Consider the following 21,059-nt stretch of genomic DNA (forward strand, 5'->3'; position numbering starts at 1 on the left):
GTGCATTTCTGTAAGTTAAGAAAGAACAGTCTTCGGCTTGCCTCTGTGAAGTTTATGGTCTATACACTACTCAGATTGAGGAGCCATTAAAATGGATTCCAACATTCCGGTTGTCTTGGAGGTGGTATAATGATAGCATGTGATCTACCATTTATTTTTATTTTTATTTTTTAAAGATTTTATTTATCTATTTATTTATTTATTTGAGAGAGAGAAAGAGAGGGAACACATGGGGGTGATAGGCAGAGGGCAAGGGAGAGAGAGAATCCCAAGCAGACTCAGGACCTGAGCTGAAATCAAGAGTCAGACACCTAACCCATTGAGCTACCCAGGCACCCCTAGGCTATAACTTTTGCTCTGCTTAGTTGTCCATCATACTGATCAATGTCTACTTTGTAGTTCATTATCTACCTTGTGGGAGTTGCAAATTAAGAAAAAGTGCTTGATTTATAGCAGGAGCTTAATAAACGGATGGTGAATGAGGCAATATTAAATGAGGTAAAATACTTGAATTGGCATGTATACTGAGCTTTAAATTGTATTACATTTATTGAGAACTTATGAATGTAAAAAATTTGTGGAATAAATAGGTCAGATTTTAATTAATTCGTTTTTTAAAAAGAAGGATCAGATTTTGTACTTAATTGGATCATAAGTGAGAAATGGTTTTTAGTAGTTTCTTCCTTTTTAGCCCCCAGAAGATACCAGCTGCCTTGCGTGGAACAGACAAGTTCAGCATATTTTAGCATCAGCCAGTCCCAGTGGCCGGGCCACTGTGTGGGATCTTAGGAAAAATGAACCTATCATCAAAGTCAGTGACCATAGTAACAGGGTGAGTACGTGATTGACTTGTCATATACAGAGCCACGTTGTGTTCCTGCTGCAGCTATTTCTATATTGTCAGCGTTGACAGCACATCAGACTTTGTGATGTCAGTTGCTGTCTATTCATGGACCAATCATGTTGGATCGAGGTTTTTCCTTGGGGAAGATAATAAAATTTCTGATAAACCATGTTGGATACTGTTAATGATGAAGAGTGAGATAGTTAATTAAATACCTTATTCCATGGTATACTGGTTGTTCTTACTTGACTAGCTTTTTCTTTTTCTTTCTTTCTTTTTTTTTTTTTAAGATTTTATTTATTTATTTGACAGAGATCACAAGTAGGCAGAGAGGCAGGCAGAGAGAGAGGGGGAAGCAGGCTCCCTGCCGAGCAGAGAGCCCGATGTGGGGCTTGATCCTAGGACCCTGGGATCATGACCTGAGCCGAAGGCAGAGGCTTTAACCCGCTGAGCCACCCAGGTGCCCCTTGACTAGCTGTTTCAAAGCATTATAGCAACTTTTTATCTTTAGCTTTCTCTAGAATATATGAATTTTTCTAGCTAGTAATTATATGACTGTGAACTTGTGGTTTCCAGACTCCTGGCTTCACCTTTTCTGATTAGGCGCTACTTAAGTGAGCTAATATCTCCCATTTGCCCGGTAGATGTAGCTGTACAACACATTAAATTTTTGACCTTACAGATTACTTAATACTATGTCATAATGTGCTATTAAATAATTTAGACATAGTTAAATGGCTTTATCTTGTTAGTTTGTTTTTCATTACATTGTTTAGTTCGACATTTTAAAAACAAGTTTGCCTAAATCAGAGAATACATACATAACCTAACAATAACCAAGGTGGGGGGGGACAATAACCACAGAAAACTGTTTCGAAAAATATTTCTTCAGGATACTGTTTTTCAATGAATTAGGAATTTTATTATTTCTTTTTTAATATTTTATTTATTTGACAGAGAGAGAGAGAGAGAGAGATCACAAGCAGGCAGAGAGAGAGGGGAGGAAGCAGTCTCCCTGCTGAGCAGAGAGCCCGATGCGGGGCTCGATCCCAGGACCCTGGGATCATGACCCGAGCCGAAGGCAGAGGCTTTAACCCACTGAGCCACCCAGGCGCCCCTGAATTAGGAATTTTAAAACAAATTTTAATTGAATAAACTATACAATAAGCATTTCCATTATCTTTTGGAACATTTAGTAGGATCTGAATGTCCAGGTAATTCTTAGTAATACTGTTAATTTATTCCATGTAAAAATTTAAATGGTAGCTGTTGCGTTAGATATTCTGTCTTGATTTTTTTGACAAAATAGAGGAAAGGTATGAAATTTTTTTTGTTATAATCTTTTTTTTAAAAAAACTTATTTATTTATTTGAGAGAGATACAGCACGCTCCATGGGGGAGGGGCAGAGGAGGAGAGACCGGAGAAAAGCAGACACTCCACTGAGTCTGGAGTCCCATGTAGGGTCAGTCCTGGTACCCTGAGATCATGACCTGAGCTGAAACCAAGAGTCAGACTTCTAACTGACTGAGCCACCCATGCACTGTTACTATAATCTTACCTGTTTTCATTTTTCTCAAAAGTATTAAATTGTACTTAAATTTATATAAAACTTTCCCCCCAGTTACAGTATTAACCATTAAACTCATTTTTGGTATAGAATTATTCTGGTCCAGAATGGTGCTGTGTATCGAATAACTGGATGAACTGAAAACATTAAATTTTTTTTACTTTTGGGGCGCCTGGGTGGCTCAGTGGGTTAAAGCCTCTGCCTTTGCCTCAGGTCATGATCCCAGGGTCCTGGGATAGAGCCCCACATCGGGCTCCACATCCGCGGGAAGCCTGCTTCCCCATCTCCCTCTGCCTGCCTCTCTGCCTGCTTGTGATCTCTCTCTCTGTCAAATAAATAAATAAAATCCTTAAATTTTTTTTTTTTTTTTTTTTTACTTTTAAGAGTACTGTTTAAGGCAGTTGAATAAAATTTCATAGTTTTAAAGAGATAGCATAGCTTGAAGGTTGCAAATGCGGGCTCTGGAGGTAGCTGTCCAGATTCAAAATTTAATAGTTTTAGGTTTTGTTTTTTCTTGTTGTTTTTTAAAAAACTAAGCCTGACCTGGTGTTTTCTACTATTTGTTTCAACAAAGGCATGTTCCTCAAGCTCATTTTGGCTCTTCATAAAGTAATAGGATTGATACATTGTGAGCCTTCACTCTCCACAGATGCATTGCTCTGGGTTGGCGTGGCATCCAGATGTTGCGACTCAGATGGTCCTTGCCTCTGAGGATGATAGATTACCGGTGGTCCAGATGTGGGATCTTCGCTTTGCTTCCTCTCCACTCCGTGTCTTGGAAAACCATGCGAGGTATCATGCTGTTCTTCTAAGGAACTTGATTCTTTTATTTTTAAAAATACATTTACTTATTATTTTTGAATTATCAGATAATTGTTTTTAAATTAAGGAATCTATTTTGTCTCTGTCTTGTAAAATTCAGTATAAATTATATGTATTTGAAGCAATAGTCATCAGATTTTCTGTTCTCAAAAATGGTAGCCAATTCATATCATAGTCATAAAAAATGTGATAAAGGGTTTTCCACTCCTTTTTTCAGTTATAATGAATAGATTAAAATCCCAGTATACCACAACATTTTAGGACAACTCTCTTGACATTATCCAGTTTGATCTTTATTAGCATCATAATACTGATAGTCTTCCATAACATTGAAGGACACGCAACAGTTTGAAAGTTTGTTTTATTTCTAAGCTTCTATTTTAATTTAAAAGTATTTTTGAGAAATTTGGGTTATTCTGCTGTTAATTTAATTTTATTTATTTTCTATTTTTTATCATTTTTTTAAAGATTTATTTATTTATTTTTAAGAAAGAACGAGAGCCTGAGAGCAAGAGTGGGAGGGGCAGAGGGAGAGAGAACCTCAAGGAGAGAGCAGAGAGCCCAGCTTGGGGCTTGATCTCACAATCCTGAGATCACAGCCTGAGCTGAAATCAAAAGTCGAACCCTTAACCAACTGTGCCATGCTGGTGCCCCTGCTTTTAATTATAATAAATGTGCGGATTCTCTAAAAAGATATGAGTGGGGTGCCTGGTTGGCTCAGTTGATAGAGCGTGCAACTCTGGTCTCTGGGGTTATGAGTTCAAGCCCCACGTTGGATGTAGAAATTACTTTTTTTTTTTTTAATGGTTAAAAAAATTAAAATTAAAAAAATTAAAAGATTTGCAAATTTTCTCATGTTAGGTTTGGTAACATTAAATTTAATTGTAAATTAGCATGCTTCCTAACATTGATATTCAGGTACCCAGGGAATTTATATGTATTTGTTTAACAGTTTTAAACAAGAAACAAATCCCTTTTAATGTTATAATATTTTCTGAGTACTTTTGGACTTTCTTTCTTGTTTAAGGATATATAGACTAAAGCTTTAAATCCTATTTTCCCACTGGGTAGTGGATTTGCACACTAAGAGGCCTTAAAGTTTTTGACCTCTCCTTAGCTTTATGTAAAGGAGAAAAGAGTCCAGTAAAATGCAGTTCTGTTTAGATGTTATTGCTTCAGTCAGCGTTTTAGTGAAGAAGGGATGATTGGGATAAGTTTTAATATTTTTCCCATGTTAGATAAGGTTTTGTTCATTCATTCAACATGTACTTCTTGAACATGTGCTCTGAGCCAAGCACTGTACTACGATTCAGTGATATAACAGATAAAAATCCCTACCCTCGGAAGGTTTACGTAATAGTGGGAGGACATTGACATTTGTATAATATATGAAGTGTACAAGCACTGTAAATATTAAGTCAGTTAATCCTCATAACAAGTCGATGGTACAGATGCCATTAGCCCATTTTACGAATTGGAAATTGAAGCTCAGTAAGGTAAACTTGGCCTAGATCACATAACCAGTCAAAGTGCTGACTTCTGATGCAAACATTCTGATCCTGGAATCTGTGCTCCTTTTTTTTTTTTTTTTTTTTAGATTTTATTTATTTATTTGACAGAGAGAGACACATCGAGAGAGGGAACACAAGCAGGGAAAGTGGAAGAGGGAGAAGGAGACTCCCTGCTGAGCAGGGAGCCCGATGTGGGGCTTGATCCCAGGACCCTGGGATCATGACCTGAGCCGAAGGCAGACGCTTAACACCTGAACCACCCAGGCGCCCCTAGAATCTGTGCTCTTGACACTATATCTGCTGCCAGTTTTAGGTGTGATCATAATTGAGCAAGACAGAAGACCACACGGAGCTGCAGGAGCAGATCAACTCTGATTTCTCAGTTTTCTCCTTCTAATAATACATGCAGGAGGTGGCTTAGATGAGATTTAAGGTCCTTTTCTGCTCTATAATTCTGTGATTTTTTTTTTCTTTAATACTTGTAAGAACATAATGTTATTTTTTTTTTTTTAAAGAATTTATTTTATTTATTTGACAGACAGAGATCACAAGTAGGCAGAGAGGCAGGGGGGTTTGGGGGGGCGGGGAGCAGGCTCCCTGCTGAGCAGAGAGCCCGATGTGGGGCTCGATCCCAGGACCCTGAGATCATGACCTGAGCCGAAGGCAGAGGCTTATCCACTGAGCCACCCAGGCGCCCCCATAAATGTTCTTTAAAATGTGATATTAAATATGTATGAATTTCTTTAAAAGGCATTCTTGACACGCTTGAAATTCTTGACATGCATGATTGGATTCTAAAGGGGGAACAGTTAGAAAGTATATTATTGATGCAGTTGAAAATCTGGATATGGACTATATATTTTAAAATACTGCATATAAATAAGAAATATTTTCAGTATGTAATTGTATTATGGTTATGCAGAAGAATGATTTTATCCTCAGAGGTAAGTGTGGGGGTGACGTGTCATAGTATCTGTAATTAACTCTCAAATGGTCAGTGTATGTATGGAGAGAGAGAGAAAGCCAATGTGGCCAAACCAGTGAGTCAAAGTGAGGAGTATAAGGCCGTACATCGTACTGTCCTTATAATTTTCAGAAAGATTTTAATTTTTTAAAAATAAAAGATTAGAGGGGCGCCTGGGTGGCTCAGTTGTTGAACATCTGCCTTCGGCTCAGGCATGATCCCAGGCTGCCTGCTCTACCTTTCCCTCTCCCTCTCCTACTCCCCTGCTTGTGTTCCCTCTCTCACTGTCTCTCTCTCTCTCTGTCAAATAAACAAAATCTTTAAAAAAATAAAATAAAATAAAATATTAGAAACAAAAGGCAGTCTTAAACAATTTGGGTTCTCATCCTATGCGGTGTTTTCCTGATTCTGAGAAGATACTGAATATCTTCTTGGTGATCAAAGAGTGTACACATTCCTAAGTTGCTTTCCATAAAGATTATATGAAATTATACTTCTGTTAGCAGCATGCGTCTCCAGAACCTAGACAGGAGTCATTTGGAGACTTGGTTTTCTGAAGATTAAAAATCTCTTCACCTTGTGTTTTTTATAGGGGGATTTTGGCAATTGCTTGGAGCATGGCAGATCCGGAATTGCTGCTGAGCTGCGGAAAAGATGCTAAGATTCTCTGCTCCAACCCTAACACAGGAGAGGTGTGAGGAGGAACCATTTCTCAGACTATAGCTACTACAATACATCTTTTTAAGATTTTATTTATTTATTTGACCGAGAGAGACAGTGAGAGAGGGAGCACAAGCAGGGTGAGTGGGAATGGGATAAGCAGGCTTCCTACTGAGCTGGGAGCCCAGTGCGAGGCTCCCTCCCAGGACCCCGTGATCATGACCTGAGCCAAAGGCAGCCGCTCAATGACTGAGCCCCCCAGGCACCCCACTATCATATATGTTATTGGTAGCTGAATAAGAAATTTTCCATATGGATTCTTTAGTGCATTAGTATAATTAAGGACATGGAGATAGAGATATGTGCGAAATGTTAATCTAGGAGAGATTTTATCAGGAATATTATTTAACCCTCACCTGTTTCATCCAAGAAAGTCAGCCATTGAAATAGTATATTCGAAATTAGTAATCATTCCCTACCCCCCATTTCTGATAAAAGGTGTTGACCCACACTCAGAAATACTTGGTTTGATTTATTTAATGTGTGATCTCTGGAAATCAGTGTTTTTAAAGCAGGAGTGTTCAAGGTTTGGGTCTTTTTCCTACCTTACCATTCCTGAAGAGCCTCTCTGATTTTTGGAAATCAGTAGTTGTATATTTTTAATTTCTCTTCTGAACTATACAGCAGGAATATACTTTATAATATTTGTCATATGTTCTATACATAGAAATTTAGATGTGGGAAATTTACTTCTTTTCAATATAAATGTTATATAAATATAACTTAATTGCTTTTAATTACTTTAGATTAAATTAATGGGCAAAAAAATCTCTAAGTATTTTAAAAATTATTTTTCTCAGTTGAATGAATGGTTTCCATCTTTTTAGTATTGGGCAAGAGACCATAGATTTTTGTTTTTTAGGTTTTATTTTTTACTTCACTGTTTTAGAATTTTATGTATTAGGGAGCGCTCACACACCAGTATGGGGGAGGGGCAGAAGGAGAGGGAGAAGCAGGCACCCCTCTTTGATAGGTTTTAATCTATAGAAACAAGCACTTTTGTTATTTGATTTGTGGTTTTAAGTTTTTTAAAGTTAGGGGAGATAGGAGAAAAAAAAGTAAGTTTTCCCTCATATGTTTGTGGACCAAATAATAAAATTTTGCATTTTATACTGTGCCTTTCCAAGTGAGTTCAAAAACATGGAAATTACTGTTCTAATTTTATCTGTTTTATGATTTGATAAAATGAATTTTGCTTATGATTAGTTGTGTGTGCTTGGACTTTGAAGCCATAAACTTTTAGTACATGCTGGAAATAAAAAGTTTATTAGATTTTTTTATTCAAGTGCAAATTAGGAATAGAGCAGTGATTTAAAGAACATGAATAATGAGTCTTATTGACCAATGTAAGCCTTAAAGATGAGTAAGCTAGGTACCTTTTTACTTAATTCTGTTTTCTTATAAAACAGAACATTTAAAATATCCCACAAAGTCAAAGTTAGTTTGACTTCTTAAAACCATAAAACCGGGGTGCCTGGGTGGCTCAGTCGGTTAAGCATCTGCCTTCAGCTCAGGTCATGATCCCAGGATCCTGAAATCTAGCTCCTAGTCTGGCAGGCTCCTTGCTCAGCAGGGAGTCTGCTTCCCCCTCTCCCTCTGCCCTTCCCCTTGCTCATGCTTGTGCCCTTTTTCTCTCTCAAATAAATAAAGTCATTAAAAACAGACATAAAACCTATCCTCCTGTGAGCATCAGTTACCATCACACTGAGTTAGCAATAATTATACATTGTAAAGGTTTTATATCAACCACTTGTTTACAGTTTTTCTATATTTTTCTCCTTCTAAACTGTTTATGCTGAACCTGTTTCCATTCTGCAGTAAGATAAATGATGTATACATGGTTTTGCTTGACTAAAAACCAAATTTCTCAGTGAATTCTTCCTTCTTGAGGTTATTTTTTAACTGTGGTTTTCAGATAGCCTAAATATGATTGTCTGGATCTTGGCAAGCAGAAGGAGTTGGGCAGGAAACTGTTCTCTCTTAGAGTTTTTAACAAGCTGACTCTGGTTTGTTCTGGTCGTTCCGATGCATCTGCTACTACCACCTCAATGAAAACAGAAAAACCTTAGTTTTTAATATGTACTTATTCTAAATCTGGTCACAAGTTTGAAGAAGCATTCATTTTTATCGTAACAGCTTACCGTAGCGGACTCCTTTTGTACTTTAAATGAATTTTTACGATTGTTTTTCCTGGTTCAACAAACTTTCTAAAAGGAAGTGTTTCGTTAAGCTGCGCACGTGGATCATACTCATTCTGGTGTTTTGGGTGTCAAGTGGTTATACTGTTTTCTGACCTTTGTTGTCATTGCTTAGGTGTTGTATGAACTTCCCACCAACACACAGTGGTGCTTTGACATTCAGTGGTGTCCCAGAAACCCTGCTGTCTTATCAGCGGCTTCCTTTGATGGGCGGATCAGCGTGTATTCCATCATGGGTGGGAGTGCAGATGGCTTAAGGCAGAAACAAGTCGACAAGGTAATACGAAGTGTTAAGATTTTCAATTATAACACTTGAAAAATACCATCTTATTGTTTAATTGTTTTGTAGATGACTTTACTAATCAGGGCTACTGACTAATTGGATGCTCGTGATAAAAATATTTCATGGGTATGACTTGAAAACATGTAACAATCTCGTATAAGTTACAAATTCTCATGTAATTATATTTTTTAGCTTTCATCGTCCTTTGGGAATCTTGATCCCTTTGGCACAGGACAGCCCCTTCCTCCATTACAAATTCCTCAGCAGACGGCTCAGCGTAACATAGTGTTGCCTCTGAAGAAGCCACCCAAGTGGACCCGAAGGCCTGTTGGAGCTTCCTTTTCCGTAAGTGCGTTCGTTTCTGCGGTCGGTCAGCGTGGAGGACTTCTCTTGGTAAAGTGCTCTTAGAGGGTCATTCAGGTGGAAGAAGATTGAGATGTGCTTGTAAGTTTTTCTCACTCAAAATGGCTTCTCAGAAAAAATGGGAACTTTTTTTTTTTTCTTTTTACTTTAAATTGTGGTAAGATATAGATGACATAAAATTTGCCATGTTAACCATTTAGAAATACACAGTTCAGTGGCATTAAGTACATTTACGTTCTCGTGCAACTTTTATGCTGTCCATCCCCTTATTAAGCTTCAATCTTTTTTTTCTTTTTTTCTTTGGTGGAGGATATATCTGTGTATTCTTCCTTCCTTTATTCCTTCCTTCTAATTTTTTTTTTAATTGCCAATTTCTTTTCTTTTTTATAGTAAAAAAACATGTATCATAGAATTTGCCATTTTAGAGGCGCCTGGGTGGCTCAGTCGTTAAGCGTCTTCCTTCAGCTTAGGTCATCATCCCAGGGTCCTGGGATCCAGTCCCACATGGGGCTCCCTGCTCAGCAGGAAGCCTGCTTCTCCTACTCCCCCGCTTCTGTTTCTTCTCTCAATGTCTGTCTGTCTCTCTCTCTGTCAAATAAATAAATAAAATCTTAAAAAATGGGGTGTCTGGGTGGCTCAGTGGGTTAAGCCTCTGCCTTCGGCTCAGGTCATGATCTCAGGGTCCTGGGATTGAGCCCCGCATCAGGCTTTCTGCTCAGCGGGGAGCCTGCTTCCCACCGCCCCCTCGACCTGACTACTTGTGATCTCTTTCTGTCAAGTAAATAAATAAAATCTTTTTAAAAAAAAACTTGCCATTTTAACCCTTTTTAAGTGTGCAGTAAAGTATGTTAACTGCATACATTTATTATGCAACAGATCTCCAGAACTTTTTTATCTTGCAAAACTGAAACTCTTTGCCAATTAAACGACAACTGCTCTTTTTCCCTTCTCTAGCCCCTGGTAATCACATTCTACTTTCTGTTTCTGAGTTTAACAACTTTAGATACCTCATATAAATGGAATCCTGTAATAACTGTCTTTTTGTGATTGTTTTGTCTCACATAGCATAAGGTCCTCAAGGGTCATCCATGTTGCTGTGTAGTTCTAAAAGGCTGAGTAATAGTCTACATTTTCTTTATGCATTAATCCATCAATGGACATGAAGGTTGCTTCCCCTTCTCGCTAGTGTGAATAATGCTGCGGAGAACATTTGTGCAGTTATGTCTTTGAGACCCTGTTTTCGATTCTTTCGGATATATACACAGAAGTGGGATTACTGGATCTTATGGTAATTCTGTTTTTAATTTTTGGGGGAACCTCCAAACAGTTTCCCATTTTACTGCACCATTTTATACTCCCATCAGCAATGCGCACGGGCTCTAATTTCTCTACATCCTCAGTAACACGTGTTATTTCCTGTTTGTTTAGATAACAGTCATCCTAATGGATATGAAATGATACCTCATTGTGGTTTGATTTGCATTTTCCTGATAAGTAGTGATGTGGAGCGTCTCTTCCTGTATCCGTTGGCCATTTGTATGTCATCTTTGGAGAAATGTCTGTTCAAGTCTTTTGCCCATTTTTTTTTAATCAGGTTGTTTGGGAATTTTGTTATTGAGGTGTAGGAGTTTGTTATATATTCTGAATGTTAACTCTTGACCAGATAAATGATTTGCAAATATTTTTCTCCCATTCTGTATCTTTTTTACTCCGCTGTTTGTTTCCTTTGCTGCACAGAAGCCTCATTGGTCGATTTTTGCTTTTGTTGCCTGCACTTTTGGTGTGACGTCCGTATCATTGCCATATTAATATCCTCGAACTTCTGCTTAGAAAACCCTGGCTGTCCTTACAGACCAGAAAGAAGAGATAAAGGCCTTTCCTAAATATTCTTACTACGCTACTGTTTTTAAGTCTGGCCTAGAACAGTCTGTTGTCCAGTGTTGGGTCACATTCTTCATTCAACCTAGAGGTACAAGAAAACTTCATTTGTGCTAATATTAGTATCTAAAGGGTATTTTTTAATAGCTAAAATGTATTTACTTACTGTATTTATTAGTGTGCCAGCCACTGTTCTAAGCATTTTACATATAGTGTAACTCATTAAATTCTCACAACTGCCTATAAAATAGCTACTACTGTTACCCCATGTTGTAATAGAAAGGCACAGAGGAATTAATAACCTGGCTAATCTTACAGTTACGAAGATTTGAGCGCTTCTCTTGCCAGTCTAATCAGATGCCTATTGTACATAACGATGAGAGTGAGTCCCTTGGTAATAAAGCCTAAAACAAAGGTACTAAACTTACATTATTTGGGGCATCTGGCTGGCTCAGTCAGTAGAGCGTGCAACTCTTGATATTAAGGTCATGAGTTCAAGCCCCACGTTGGGGGGTAGATTTAAGTAGATTACTTAAAAAGATAAAAAATTTTAAAAGCTTATATTATTCATTTTCCCAGTCATCATAACAGAATTTATACACATCGTAGAATTATGTATATTTAAACCTTTTTCAAAACTGAATGAATGATGTCCTCTGCAATTACTGTTGAGTGCTTGCTATCATTCTTCTATTAATCAGGCTCTGAAGTTCTCTTTCGACTTCTTCTGTTCATTCCTCAGGTCCAGACACTGCTCTCCTTATAAATCTCTTGGGTTTAATTCTTCCTATTACTTGGCTGTTACTCTGCCTAATTCTTCGTCTTCTTACACTGAACTGTTACGTTATTGTAACTTGTCTGTTCCCCTCCAATCTATACTACATCTGTCTAGAGTGATCTTCCTAAAATAGACCTTTGATTATGTCACTCATAAATCCATTCTTTGGATTTAATTAATTAATCTTCTCATCCTTCTTGTTTACTTTTCTCTACTCTGTGTACTCCTGCTTTGGAATCTTTTCTTTTGTTTGTGACTTTCCATTTGTTTTTTACTGAATACTAACCATTCATCCAGTTAGTTCCTTCCTTCCCTAAGTAACTAAAACAATTATTATTAAAAAACTGTGTGTAGGGGCGCCTGGGTGGCTCAGGGGGTTAAGCCTCTGCCTTCGGCTCAGGTCCTGATCTCAGGGTCCTAGGATCGACCCCCGCATCAGTCTCTCTGCTCAGCGGGGAGCCTGCTTCCCCCTTTCTCTCTGCCTACTTGTGATCTCTCTCTCTCTCTCTCTCTCTGTGTCAAATAAATAAAGTCTTTAAAAAAAAAGTTATAAAACTGTTGAACAAGGTTTAAAAGAAAACCAAAAGGTACAGAAAAGATGCCCCAATATAAGCTTCTTGAGGACAGACTGTCTGTTTCTCAGGTACGTTCCAGTGCCTGAACTGGTCCCTGACAGGAGATGTTCCCTTTGTATTTAAATGTCTTATGAGTGAGAAGTGACCGTCTTTCCGTCCCCATTCACCCTTCTCCTCTGGCCGGTACTGGAGTATTATAAAGCTGTAAATAACACTCTTCTCTCTTACCCCTACGTGTTTAGAACCACGTGAGAGACGGAGATCCAGAACAGCAGTTCTAGTGCGGCCGTAGGCGGGCGCGGAGGCTCTAGCTCAGACGCGCAGCTGCAGCGGCCTCGTCACAAGCTAGAACGTAGCCTCTGGAGAGCTGGGCCTTCTGTTTGCCGCTCTGTCCCCAGGGTCAGATTTCGTAAGCGTGTTTGTAGCTTCACCCCTGTATTAGGCGGCCTTACTAACCTAGTTACGGGCAAATCCGGTACCCTCGGCCTTCCCTTGAAGGTGCAGGCAGCCGATCCACGGGGACTGTTGTCTAGGCGGGGAGGCAGCTGTAAAAGGAAGTGCCAAGGGGCTGGTGTGAGTAAGCCTGCTGCGTCTCTTCCCCAAAGGATGCCAGGCAGTCCTCCCCCAGGACAGCGTGAAGGACAGAGAAAGGCTGGCGGGTTTCCTCCTCTGCTAGTTCCTCTTACAGAGTGCAAGGAAAATGCCCTCTGTGGACGCGAGCGGTAGAATGTCAGAGGCCCCTCCAGTGTCTTTCGGTTACCAGTGAAGTTTTAGAAGTTTGTGTTGTCTTTAGGATTATCTTTATGAATGTAAATAATTTCCCTGAACATCTGTGTCTCGATTTATCAACTTCATGTAGTACGAATTGAAACTCTTCTGTGCAGTAATGAATTAGTGCACTTATAGACTTCCTTCCAGTTTTTCCAATTTTTTCCCTTTCCAAATTTTTTACTTTTGCCAATTTTTGCAAATCACGTTGTTTTTATATTGTTAAGACTTTAAAAATTTTTTTATTGTGTTCAGTACCAATATTTAAGTTTTGTTTTGGTCAATTTGAAAAAATGATGACTAACAAGCAGCACTTAACATTATTTTTTTAATGCTCCTTTCTTTTTTCCTTTTTATATGTTTTTCGGTGTAAATTCAGTTAATTGACATGGCATTCACATTATTGTGATTATGTAATGGTGTAATATTATTACCTAGAACCAAGTATGTGAACCAAGCCTCTTGTGAAATCCTCCTGTGAAACCCAGTTTTGGTTTTGCTTCTGGGGGGGTTGCATTTTCACCAACTTCCCTAAAACGTGGGGAAACTCAGCAGTTTTGCCCTTCTGTGAAGTCTGTATCATGTGTGGTATTATCTGCTGCTCCTTTAGAGCTTACAAGTGCCTGTTGTATCCAGTTTTATTCTCATGTTAAATTCCTTAAGGAGAGTGCTTAATGCTTTGTTGGTCTTTCAGTTTACGAAAAACAATAATCCTTGTACCAAAATGACTGAGTATAAAGAACCAGATTTGGTCCTGTGTTTCCTCCTTTACTTGTATTTATTGGTATGAAGATACTATTCAGATAGTAACTGTTTACTTGCTATGTGCAAGGCAGGTATTGGGTACAAGAATGAAGTAGACACAGAACCACCATCCCTGTGAGTATAGGGGAGGCAGAACTTTGCACCTGCCCTCCTAGAGTTTTCCCCTGGACCTGAGAATTAAATTGATCAAGACAGATTAACAGGGGAAGAGCATACAGACTTTCTGCACACCTGGGATCCCGTGGGAAATGAAAACACAAGTGGCAAAATCTAAGTGCTTATGTACTAGGTTGGACAAAGAATGGCCGTTGTGGAAAAGTAACTCAAATATTTAGAGAGACTAACGGGAGGCAATGTTATTTAACAACGTCTGTTTGTGCAGGTTTCTTTCCCCCTCTGGTGATACGAATGTTTCTTCCCCCCTGGTATAGAGAGGGTAGCTGTCACATGGGAGTTTTATCTCCAGCTTTTGGGAAGAAAAGAGGAGGTCAGGATGCCCTTCTTCCCTGCTGTTTTCCAGGTAGTCCTTGGCTAGTCCTCATGCCAGAGGCATATTTTGGAGGGGCATATCCTGCCTCCCTTTAAAGCTTGGAGCCGAGAACAGAGGGTGAGGCAAATACATATAAGCTCGTAGTTGAATCGGAAGAGATCTCTAATAGGGGCGCCTGGGTGGCTCAGTGGGTTGGGCCTCTGCCTTCAGCTCAGGTCGTGATCTCAGGGTCCTGGGATTGAGCCCCGAGTAGGGCTCTCTGCTCAGCGGGGAGCCTGATTCCTCCCCCCACCCCCGCCTGTCTCTCTGCCTACTTGTGATCTCTCTGTCAAATAATAAAATCTTCAAAAAAAAAAAAAGAAAGAAAGAAAGAAAGAGATCTGCAATATATTGATAGCAGCTGAGGTGGAGGAGGTGGCATTTCCCCGGGCCTTGATGAGAAAGGAAGTTGAGGATGTGCACGTTAGTAAAAACAAACAGGTGAGAAACTGTGAGGCACAGTAAATAGAACGTTTTCTCTAGAAGGCAGGTGGTGTGGAGAAGAACAGTGATTGGAGGCTGGGGTCAGATCGTGGAGTGCAAGAGACTGTATCAGCTGCTTCTTTCCAGAGTGAGAGCTATTTAGGCCGAAGTTCTTTTCCATTAGCAAGTTTTTCGGTAAGCACGCTTGTTGGCCGTCTCCTTGTGGTCCAGACTGACTTTGTTCATTGTTCCGTTTCCAGTTCGGAGGCAAACTGGTTACCTTTGAGAACGGCAGAGTGCAGGCCCAGCAGGGAGCTGAGCAGCACCACCAGGTGTTCGTCAGTCAGGTCGTCACAGAAGAGGAGTTCCTCAGCCGGTCGGACCAGCTGCAGCAGGTCGTGCAGTCGCAAGGATTTGTCGGTTACTGTCAGAAGAAAATCGAGGCTTCTCAGACTGAGTTTGAAAAAAATGTGTGGTCCTTTTTGAAGGTAAAGTTGAGATTAAAACAGTTTCATTATCTGCAAATTTAACTCTTCCCAATTATATTCTCATTCTGTTCTTAATTAAAGAAATTATTGCAGGCTTGTGATTTCAGGAGCTTTGTGATTTGAGATTAAAGAAACCTTATGAAGAGCACGTGACCATATTTTTATGTCAAAAGCTCTTCCCTCTCTGCTTTGAAGAGCCTAGTATGAAGTACTTTTTTAAGAAGTAAAAAACGACATGATAGTTATATTTAAGTGGGAGATATTTAACATTCCGCAGACCTATCTTAAAGCTCTAACACAGAGCTTAGTTTAATGAAAACGATATTTAATTTCTTTAGTAGATCCAGTTATGGAAAATGGGAAAAGAGGGAAAAGCGTAGGGGAGAGAGGTTGGAGGCATTTCTCACTCCTTTTACCGAGTTGCATTTATGACAAGAGGAAATAGAGTTTCTGGTTGGTCATTTTGCCTCCACTGGAGTGTCTGTTTCTTGATACTAAATTTTCCAAAGAGATCTTAAATGCAGTAAGGTTAAATTCTGAAATTTCAGAATTTTATATTTTGTAATCATTAATTTTGGGAAGGAGTTTTAGGACATTGAGTGTTCGTGGAGCATTGCGTTTTGCACGCCTGTAACCATCGGACGTGAGTTCGCTTGTATTTACAGAAATTAGAATTTAAGGGTAAGCTTTGGGGCGCCTGACTGGCTTATTCAGTAGAGCATTCAACTCTTGATCTCAGGGTCGTGAGTTCAAACCCCTCAGTAGGCATGGAGCTTCCTTAAAAAGTAAAATAAAAGTAAGCTTTATTCGACAAGGGTAATTAATAACTAGTATACTACTATTAAAGAAAACTATATGGGGGAATCTTTCTTACAGTGAGCCTTCTACATAGTAGATATAGAAAGCTTTAGTTGGTAACAATAGACTTTAGTAGACTTTATTTTTTATAATTTCTAATAATTCCACTTGCAATTTGATCGGGTAATTAAAAATCTAAAGACATGTCTTTATTTCAAGATTATGTCTTCTTTAAAGGTGAACTTTGAGGATGATTCTCGGGGAAAATACCTTGAACTTCTAGGATACAGAAAAGAAGACCTAGGAAAGAAGGTAAATTTCTGGGGAAGTTAAAAGGCTGTGCTTAGGCAAGTAAAATATTTATGTAGCCTAAATGTTCTTTTTATAAACTTCTATACAGGTAATCTCAAGTCATTCAATAAATATTTAATAAGAATTTGTTTGGTTGCCAGAGTTCCAAGTACATATCATTATATTCCACCTTGTACCTCGATTTAAAAGCTGTTGGAACCGCCTGGACTCCGGATTCGATTTAAAGAGCTGTGTCGTATTAGGTAGAATTGGGCCTTGAAAGAGAAGAGGCTGTCAACTTCGAACACTGGACATAACACTGAGATTTTAAGAGGGTGCACAGCCAATGGCCCTGGGGGAGAAGAGAACAAGGGAGCTGTTAGAGACCACCTGGTGTTCACTGCAGCTTCCGCGGTGAAGAGTCGAGTCCTGGTCCAGATGAGCCCAGTTTTTGGCTCTCGCCATTCTTGCCTTTAGTCTGCAACCCAGACTCTATGCGGTTTGTCCAGCCGACAGATAGCCAGTAAATATTTTGGAACAAGGGTGAATTACTGTACTGAACCTGAATAAGCAAAAGTCCAACTGAGTCACTTAACATTTTAACTTAGAAAAAGATTCCCTTTTAAAAAGAGAGAAAGTCGTCCTCCCGTTGCACAGCTGTATTCTCCCGGAGAAGCATCGTTACTCCTTCCACGGTACTGACGGGAGCAGCCCGAAAGCACTCTGCCTCTGGAAACCTTGAAGGAAGTGTTTTAGATTCTTTGCGTAATTTGTCTTAGCCCTTTGTTGTTCTTGGAAAGCGACTTGAGTTTTCTGTAGCGTCTCAGGTGGCTGCGTGCGGGGTGGGGCGCGGCTGCTTTGTCCTCGGAGCTGAAGGTGGCACCGCACAGCCCCGCGGCTTATTGGCAGTGTCTTGCTCATGCCTTTCGATTTTGTTGTATTTAACTTTATTATTAGTCTGAACTTCTTGGTGCTTTAACTTTTACAAGTTTGTAAGAGGTCGGTGTGAAAGTTTTACTAAATGCCTAATAGCAAAAATGAGGAAATAGAATCTGATTGTCAGAAAACTTCTAATAGCAGTTCTTTCCGTAGTGAGTACTTGAAGGAAGTTTTTAAAATTAATTATAGTTATTTAAAAGAAAGTAGAAGAAAATGTGCTTGTTTTGAGGTTAGGTTTGGGTTGAATAGCAGATTCTATTCTTTCCGTAAACACACCACCCCAATCTGAACTTTGGCGGATTTTTGCCGGTGAAGATGGAGAAGGAGGTGACCATTTGCTCTGTGCCTTAAGCAGAATTCCGTGTAGTAGGCGAGTTGTTGTTTTCATTTCAGATCACTTTGGCCTTGAGCAACGTGGACGGACCAAATGCGGTAAGAAGGCCTTTAAAAATAGCTACTTCCAAAAATTTGTCTGAGGTCATAACACAGAAGGAAATGTAATTTCAGATATGTGCCTGTTTTATTGCTTTACAGTGTAAAAAAAATGCTGATTGTAGGTATTTTAATAAGTGAATTCTCATTTTAAAATAATGTAAGTTTAGCTGGTAGAGAGTATTCCTTTCTCTTGATGATACTTGAATTTTGCAAAAGAGGAAAAACAGTATCAGTGACTGCTCAGATATTTGAGATTAAGGTCTTGTTCCTGGGGGACATTTGATAGGGAAAAAGGAAAGGTCTTAGCAGTAACAGCTCTTTGCTTTTCCTCTAATAGTATTTCTTAAGTCAATATACCCAGTGTTGCTTCTTACGATGAAACTAGCGCTGAATGTTGTTGGTTGGGTCTTTTGTCTGTCTTAGTCACTAATATTCTTTTAATGCTACATTCTTCAACTTCCCTTGTAATTGTTTTGTGTACCAAAGGCTCTTAAAGACTCTGACCAAGTAGCACAGAGTGATGGGGAGGAGAGCCCTGCTGCCAGAGAGCAGCTCTTGGGAGAGGTACTGATTTCTTTCATTTCTCATTACGCTGGGATAATATGTGATGCTTGTTTATCTCACATTGAAATATGGAAAATTTGCTTAACTACTGTTCCAAAATGAATTTGGAATATATTGTTTTCTTAGAGATTTTTGGGGTAGGAGCCTATTTACTTGTTTGGGAGAAGGATTGTCTATGAAATCTTCAGTTCTTTCACCTAGCTTCTGGAGTATGTGATTTAAAATTAAGAGTTGACATGAGATTGACCTAATTTGGTCAAATGGATATCAGCGCGTCAGAATGAAAAATCTTGCTCAGAAATCCACGGTACATTGCATGGAAAGCTGATGCCTTTTCTTGACACCTCGTATTTACAGCCTGCTATCAGTGGCAGAGATTTCTAAATTAGTCTTGAACTTTGAATCCAGGTATAGAATTTTTCACTAAATAAACTCTCATGATTTACTGATTGTCATGAGAAATGTGTCACGAGTTGTAGTTGACAATTTTTATAACCAGTTAAAAAGAGTCCTTGAACACAGAGTTGTATCATTTTTTTTTTTCCTTTTGTTTTTCTGGGTTTTTTTTAACCATTACTAAATAATTTTGTACTTTCCTTGCTTTCTAATTATATTTCATCTTGGAAAATTAATTAACAAGTTCTTGTTTCTCATCTCATCTTTGACTTGTTCCTTCTTTCTGATACGGAGATAGCTTGACTATGGATGTTTCTTACAATCCTTAGCGAAGTTATAAGAATAATTGATCAGTAAATTTAGACTTTTACAAGATAATTATTAAAGAACACTTCCCATAGAAATAGATCTAATGTTTATTTAACCTGAGAATAAAGAATATGAGTAAAATCTTTATAAAAATTTGAACCAGTTGTGGTAATACCCATACAGAATTGTAGGATACATTCAAGGAATGTACTTTCATCTATGTACAATTAGACTAACTATGTATTAACAAGTAGAGGACCATTTGGAAATACACTTACAAATTAATAGCAAAATAATAGGTACTTAACAAAACGGTAGTCACCAGTGTGTACTTTCAGAGTATTTTAGAGTAAAATTCTGTTTACCTTGATGATGCTATTTGTTTATGAGACACAGTAGTTTATACATTGAAAATGCTCGGCATGTAATAAACCGTTTTCTCAGCGTTGTATTTCAGAAGTCCATGAATAAGGGTTTATTAATTGTTTCTTCAAAGACAAATTTTAAAAATTGTGGTTAATAAAAAAAAAAGAAAAGGTTTTTTTAGTAAGTTAGTGAATATAATCAGATCAGTGTCTGATTTATTTATTGTGAATTTAATGTGAATAACTTCAGCTCTAAAAATTTTTTTATTTAAGCTTTAAAATTCTAGAATGCTTCTCTTTAGGGAAAGAATTAAGGGTATGGTTATTCCCCTATAATAGTATTAGTTCATTAAACATTATTTACAGATGATGCTACGCTGTGCCCTGTACTAAAATTCCCCAATCCAAAAATGCCCCAGACTTCGAATACTAGGCACTTGCATTCAAATGTGTAGGTAACACGAGCAGAGAAGATCGGTATTTTATCTCGTGCCAGATAGCTATGTTTTTCTTAAAAATTTCTCTATAATCTCTGATACATTTTAAATTTTGTCTTCTTATGAATTTTTATACATAGAAAGCATTTAAACTATTTGCCAGCAATATGCCTTCCTTATGTTTCTTTTCTTCTAAAGAAAGAAAATATAGAATTTCTTTTTATTCAGTCTTACAGGTAGTCTCAGAAGTTTATAACAGAACTATGTATCTTTTTACCACACCAACCTGCTATTGCAGGTATGACTAATTTAAGAGAATACAAAATCTGCAATTGAATTTAAGTATATTCATACAGTCTTTTTTTTTTCCGTATAGTCTTTTATATAGCATTTGTACAAGGGCACCAGGTGTTTTTTTTTTCAAGACTGATTCGATTAAAATAAAAAGACCTTATAACTAACCTTAATGATTGGACAGAAATTTTGAGACACACAGGAAATTTTAGATGTATAGCAGCAGGGTTCATTTAAAGTCTAAATATGGTAAAATTAGAAACATGTATTCTGCATGTCTCTACCTATTCTTACTTGAAGTGTCTAGGAAAACAGCTTCTTCAGTAATTTCTGAGCTACCGGTAGTAGATACGTACCTTAAAGCTTTTTTTAAAACATTATTCCTGATGACCTTGTATTTTATTTATGATTGTATCGTGGGAGCTAATACTTAGGAAAGTCTTGGATCTGAGAACTTTTCTGGAGTAACTTGGCATGTCATCCAGTCAGTAGGTGAATAGTTATATATAAATCTTGTTTGGCCAGTAAATTATTCCACTTTCATTCTGGCTAAATTGTTGTCCTTTCCATCTCTTCAGTGCATTAAAGAGGGAAAACAAGAATCTGAATTTCTACCATCAGCAGGAGGAACATTTAACATCTCCATCAGTGGGGGTAAGTACTTGTTCCATTTTGGTTTTTAGCAATCTGAAAGCAAGTAATCCCTAAGTTAGGTTACAGATATTTTATCCCAAGTGGCAGAGGGTTGAAAAGA

The 21,059-nt window shown here is 38.3% G+C and overlaps 1 protein-coding gene across 7 annotated transcripts in view; it reads left to right on the plus strand.

The window, feature by feature from the left end:
* Positions 1-21,059, plus strand: part of LOC111148904 (SEC31 homolog A, COPII coat complex component) — a 78,741-nt gene that overhangs the window by 15,378 nt on the left and 42,304 nt on the right. For 3 of the 7 annotated variants that reach the window (XM_022505681.1, XM_022505682.1, XM_022505686.1), the window contains exons 6-15: positions 692-832; positions 3,062-3,204; positions 6,302-6,401; positions 8,743-8,904; positions 9,103-9,255; positions 15,250-15,477; positions 16,513-16,587; positions 17,899-17,937; positions 18,427-18,504; positions 20,884-20,959. In XM_022505681.1, coding sequence (XP_022361389.1) covers positions 692-832; positions 3,062-3,204; positions 6,302-6,401; positions 8,743-8,904; positions 9,103-9,255; positions 15,250-15,477; positions 16,513-16,587; positions 17,899-17,937; positions 18,427-18,504; positions 20,884-20,959 — 1,195 coding nt within the window. The remainder of the gene's footprint in view (positions 1-691; positions 833-3,061; positions 3,205-6,301; positions 6,402-8,742; positions 8,905-9,102; positions 9,256-15,249; positions 15,478-16,512; positions 16,588-17,898; positions 17,938-18,426; positions 18,505-20,883; positions 20,960-21,059) is intronic. The other 4 variants (XM_022505684.1, XM_022505685.1, XM_022505687.1 and 1 more) reach the window with 2 other exon arrangements.

The sequence above is a fragment of the Enhydra lutris genome, unplaced genomic scaffold, assembly GCF_002288905.1.
Source record: "Enhydra lutris kenyoni isolate GAN:26980312 unplaced genomic scaffold, ASM228890v2 scaffoldscaffold21, whole genome shotgun sequence".
Classification (NCBI taxonomy): Eukaryota; Metazoa; Chordata; class Mammalia; order Carnivora; family Mustelidae; genus Enhydra; species Enhydra lutris.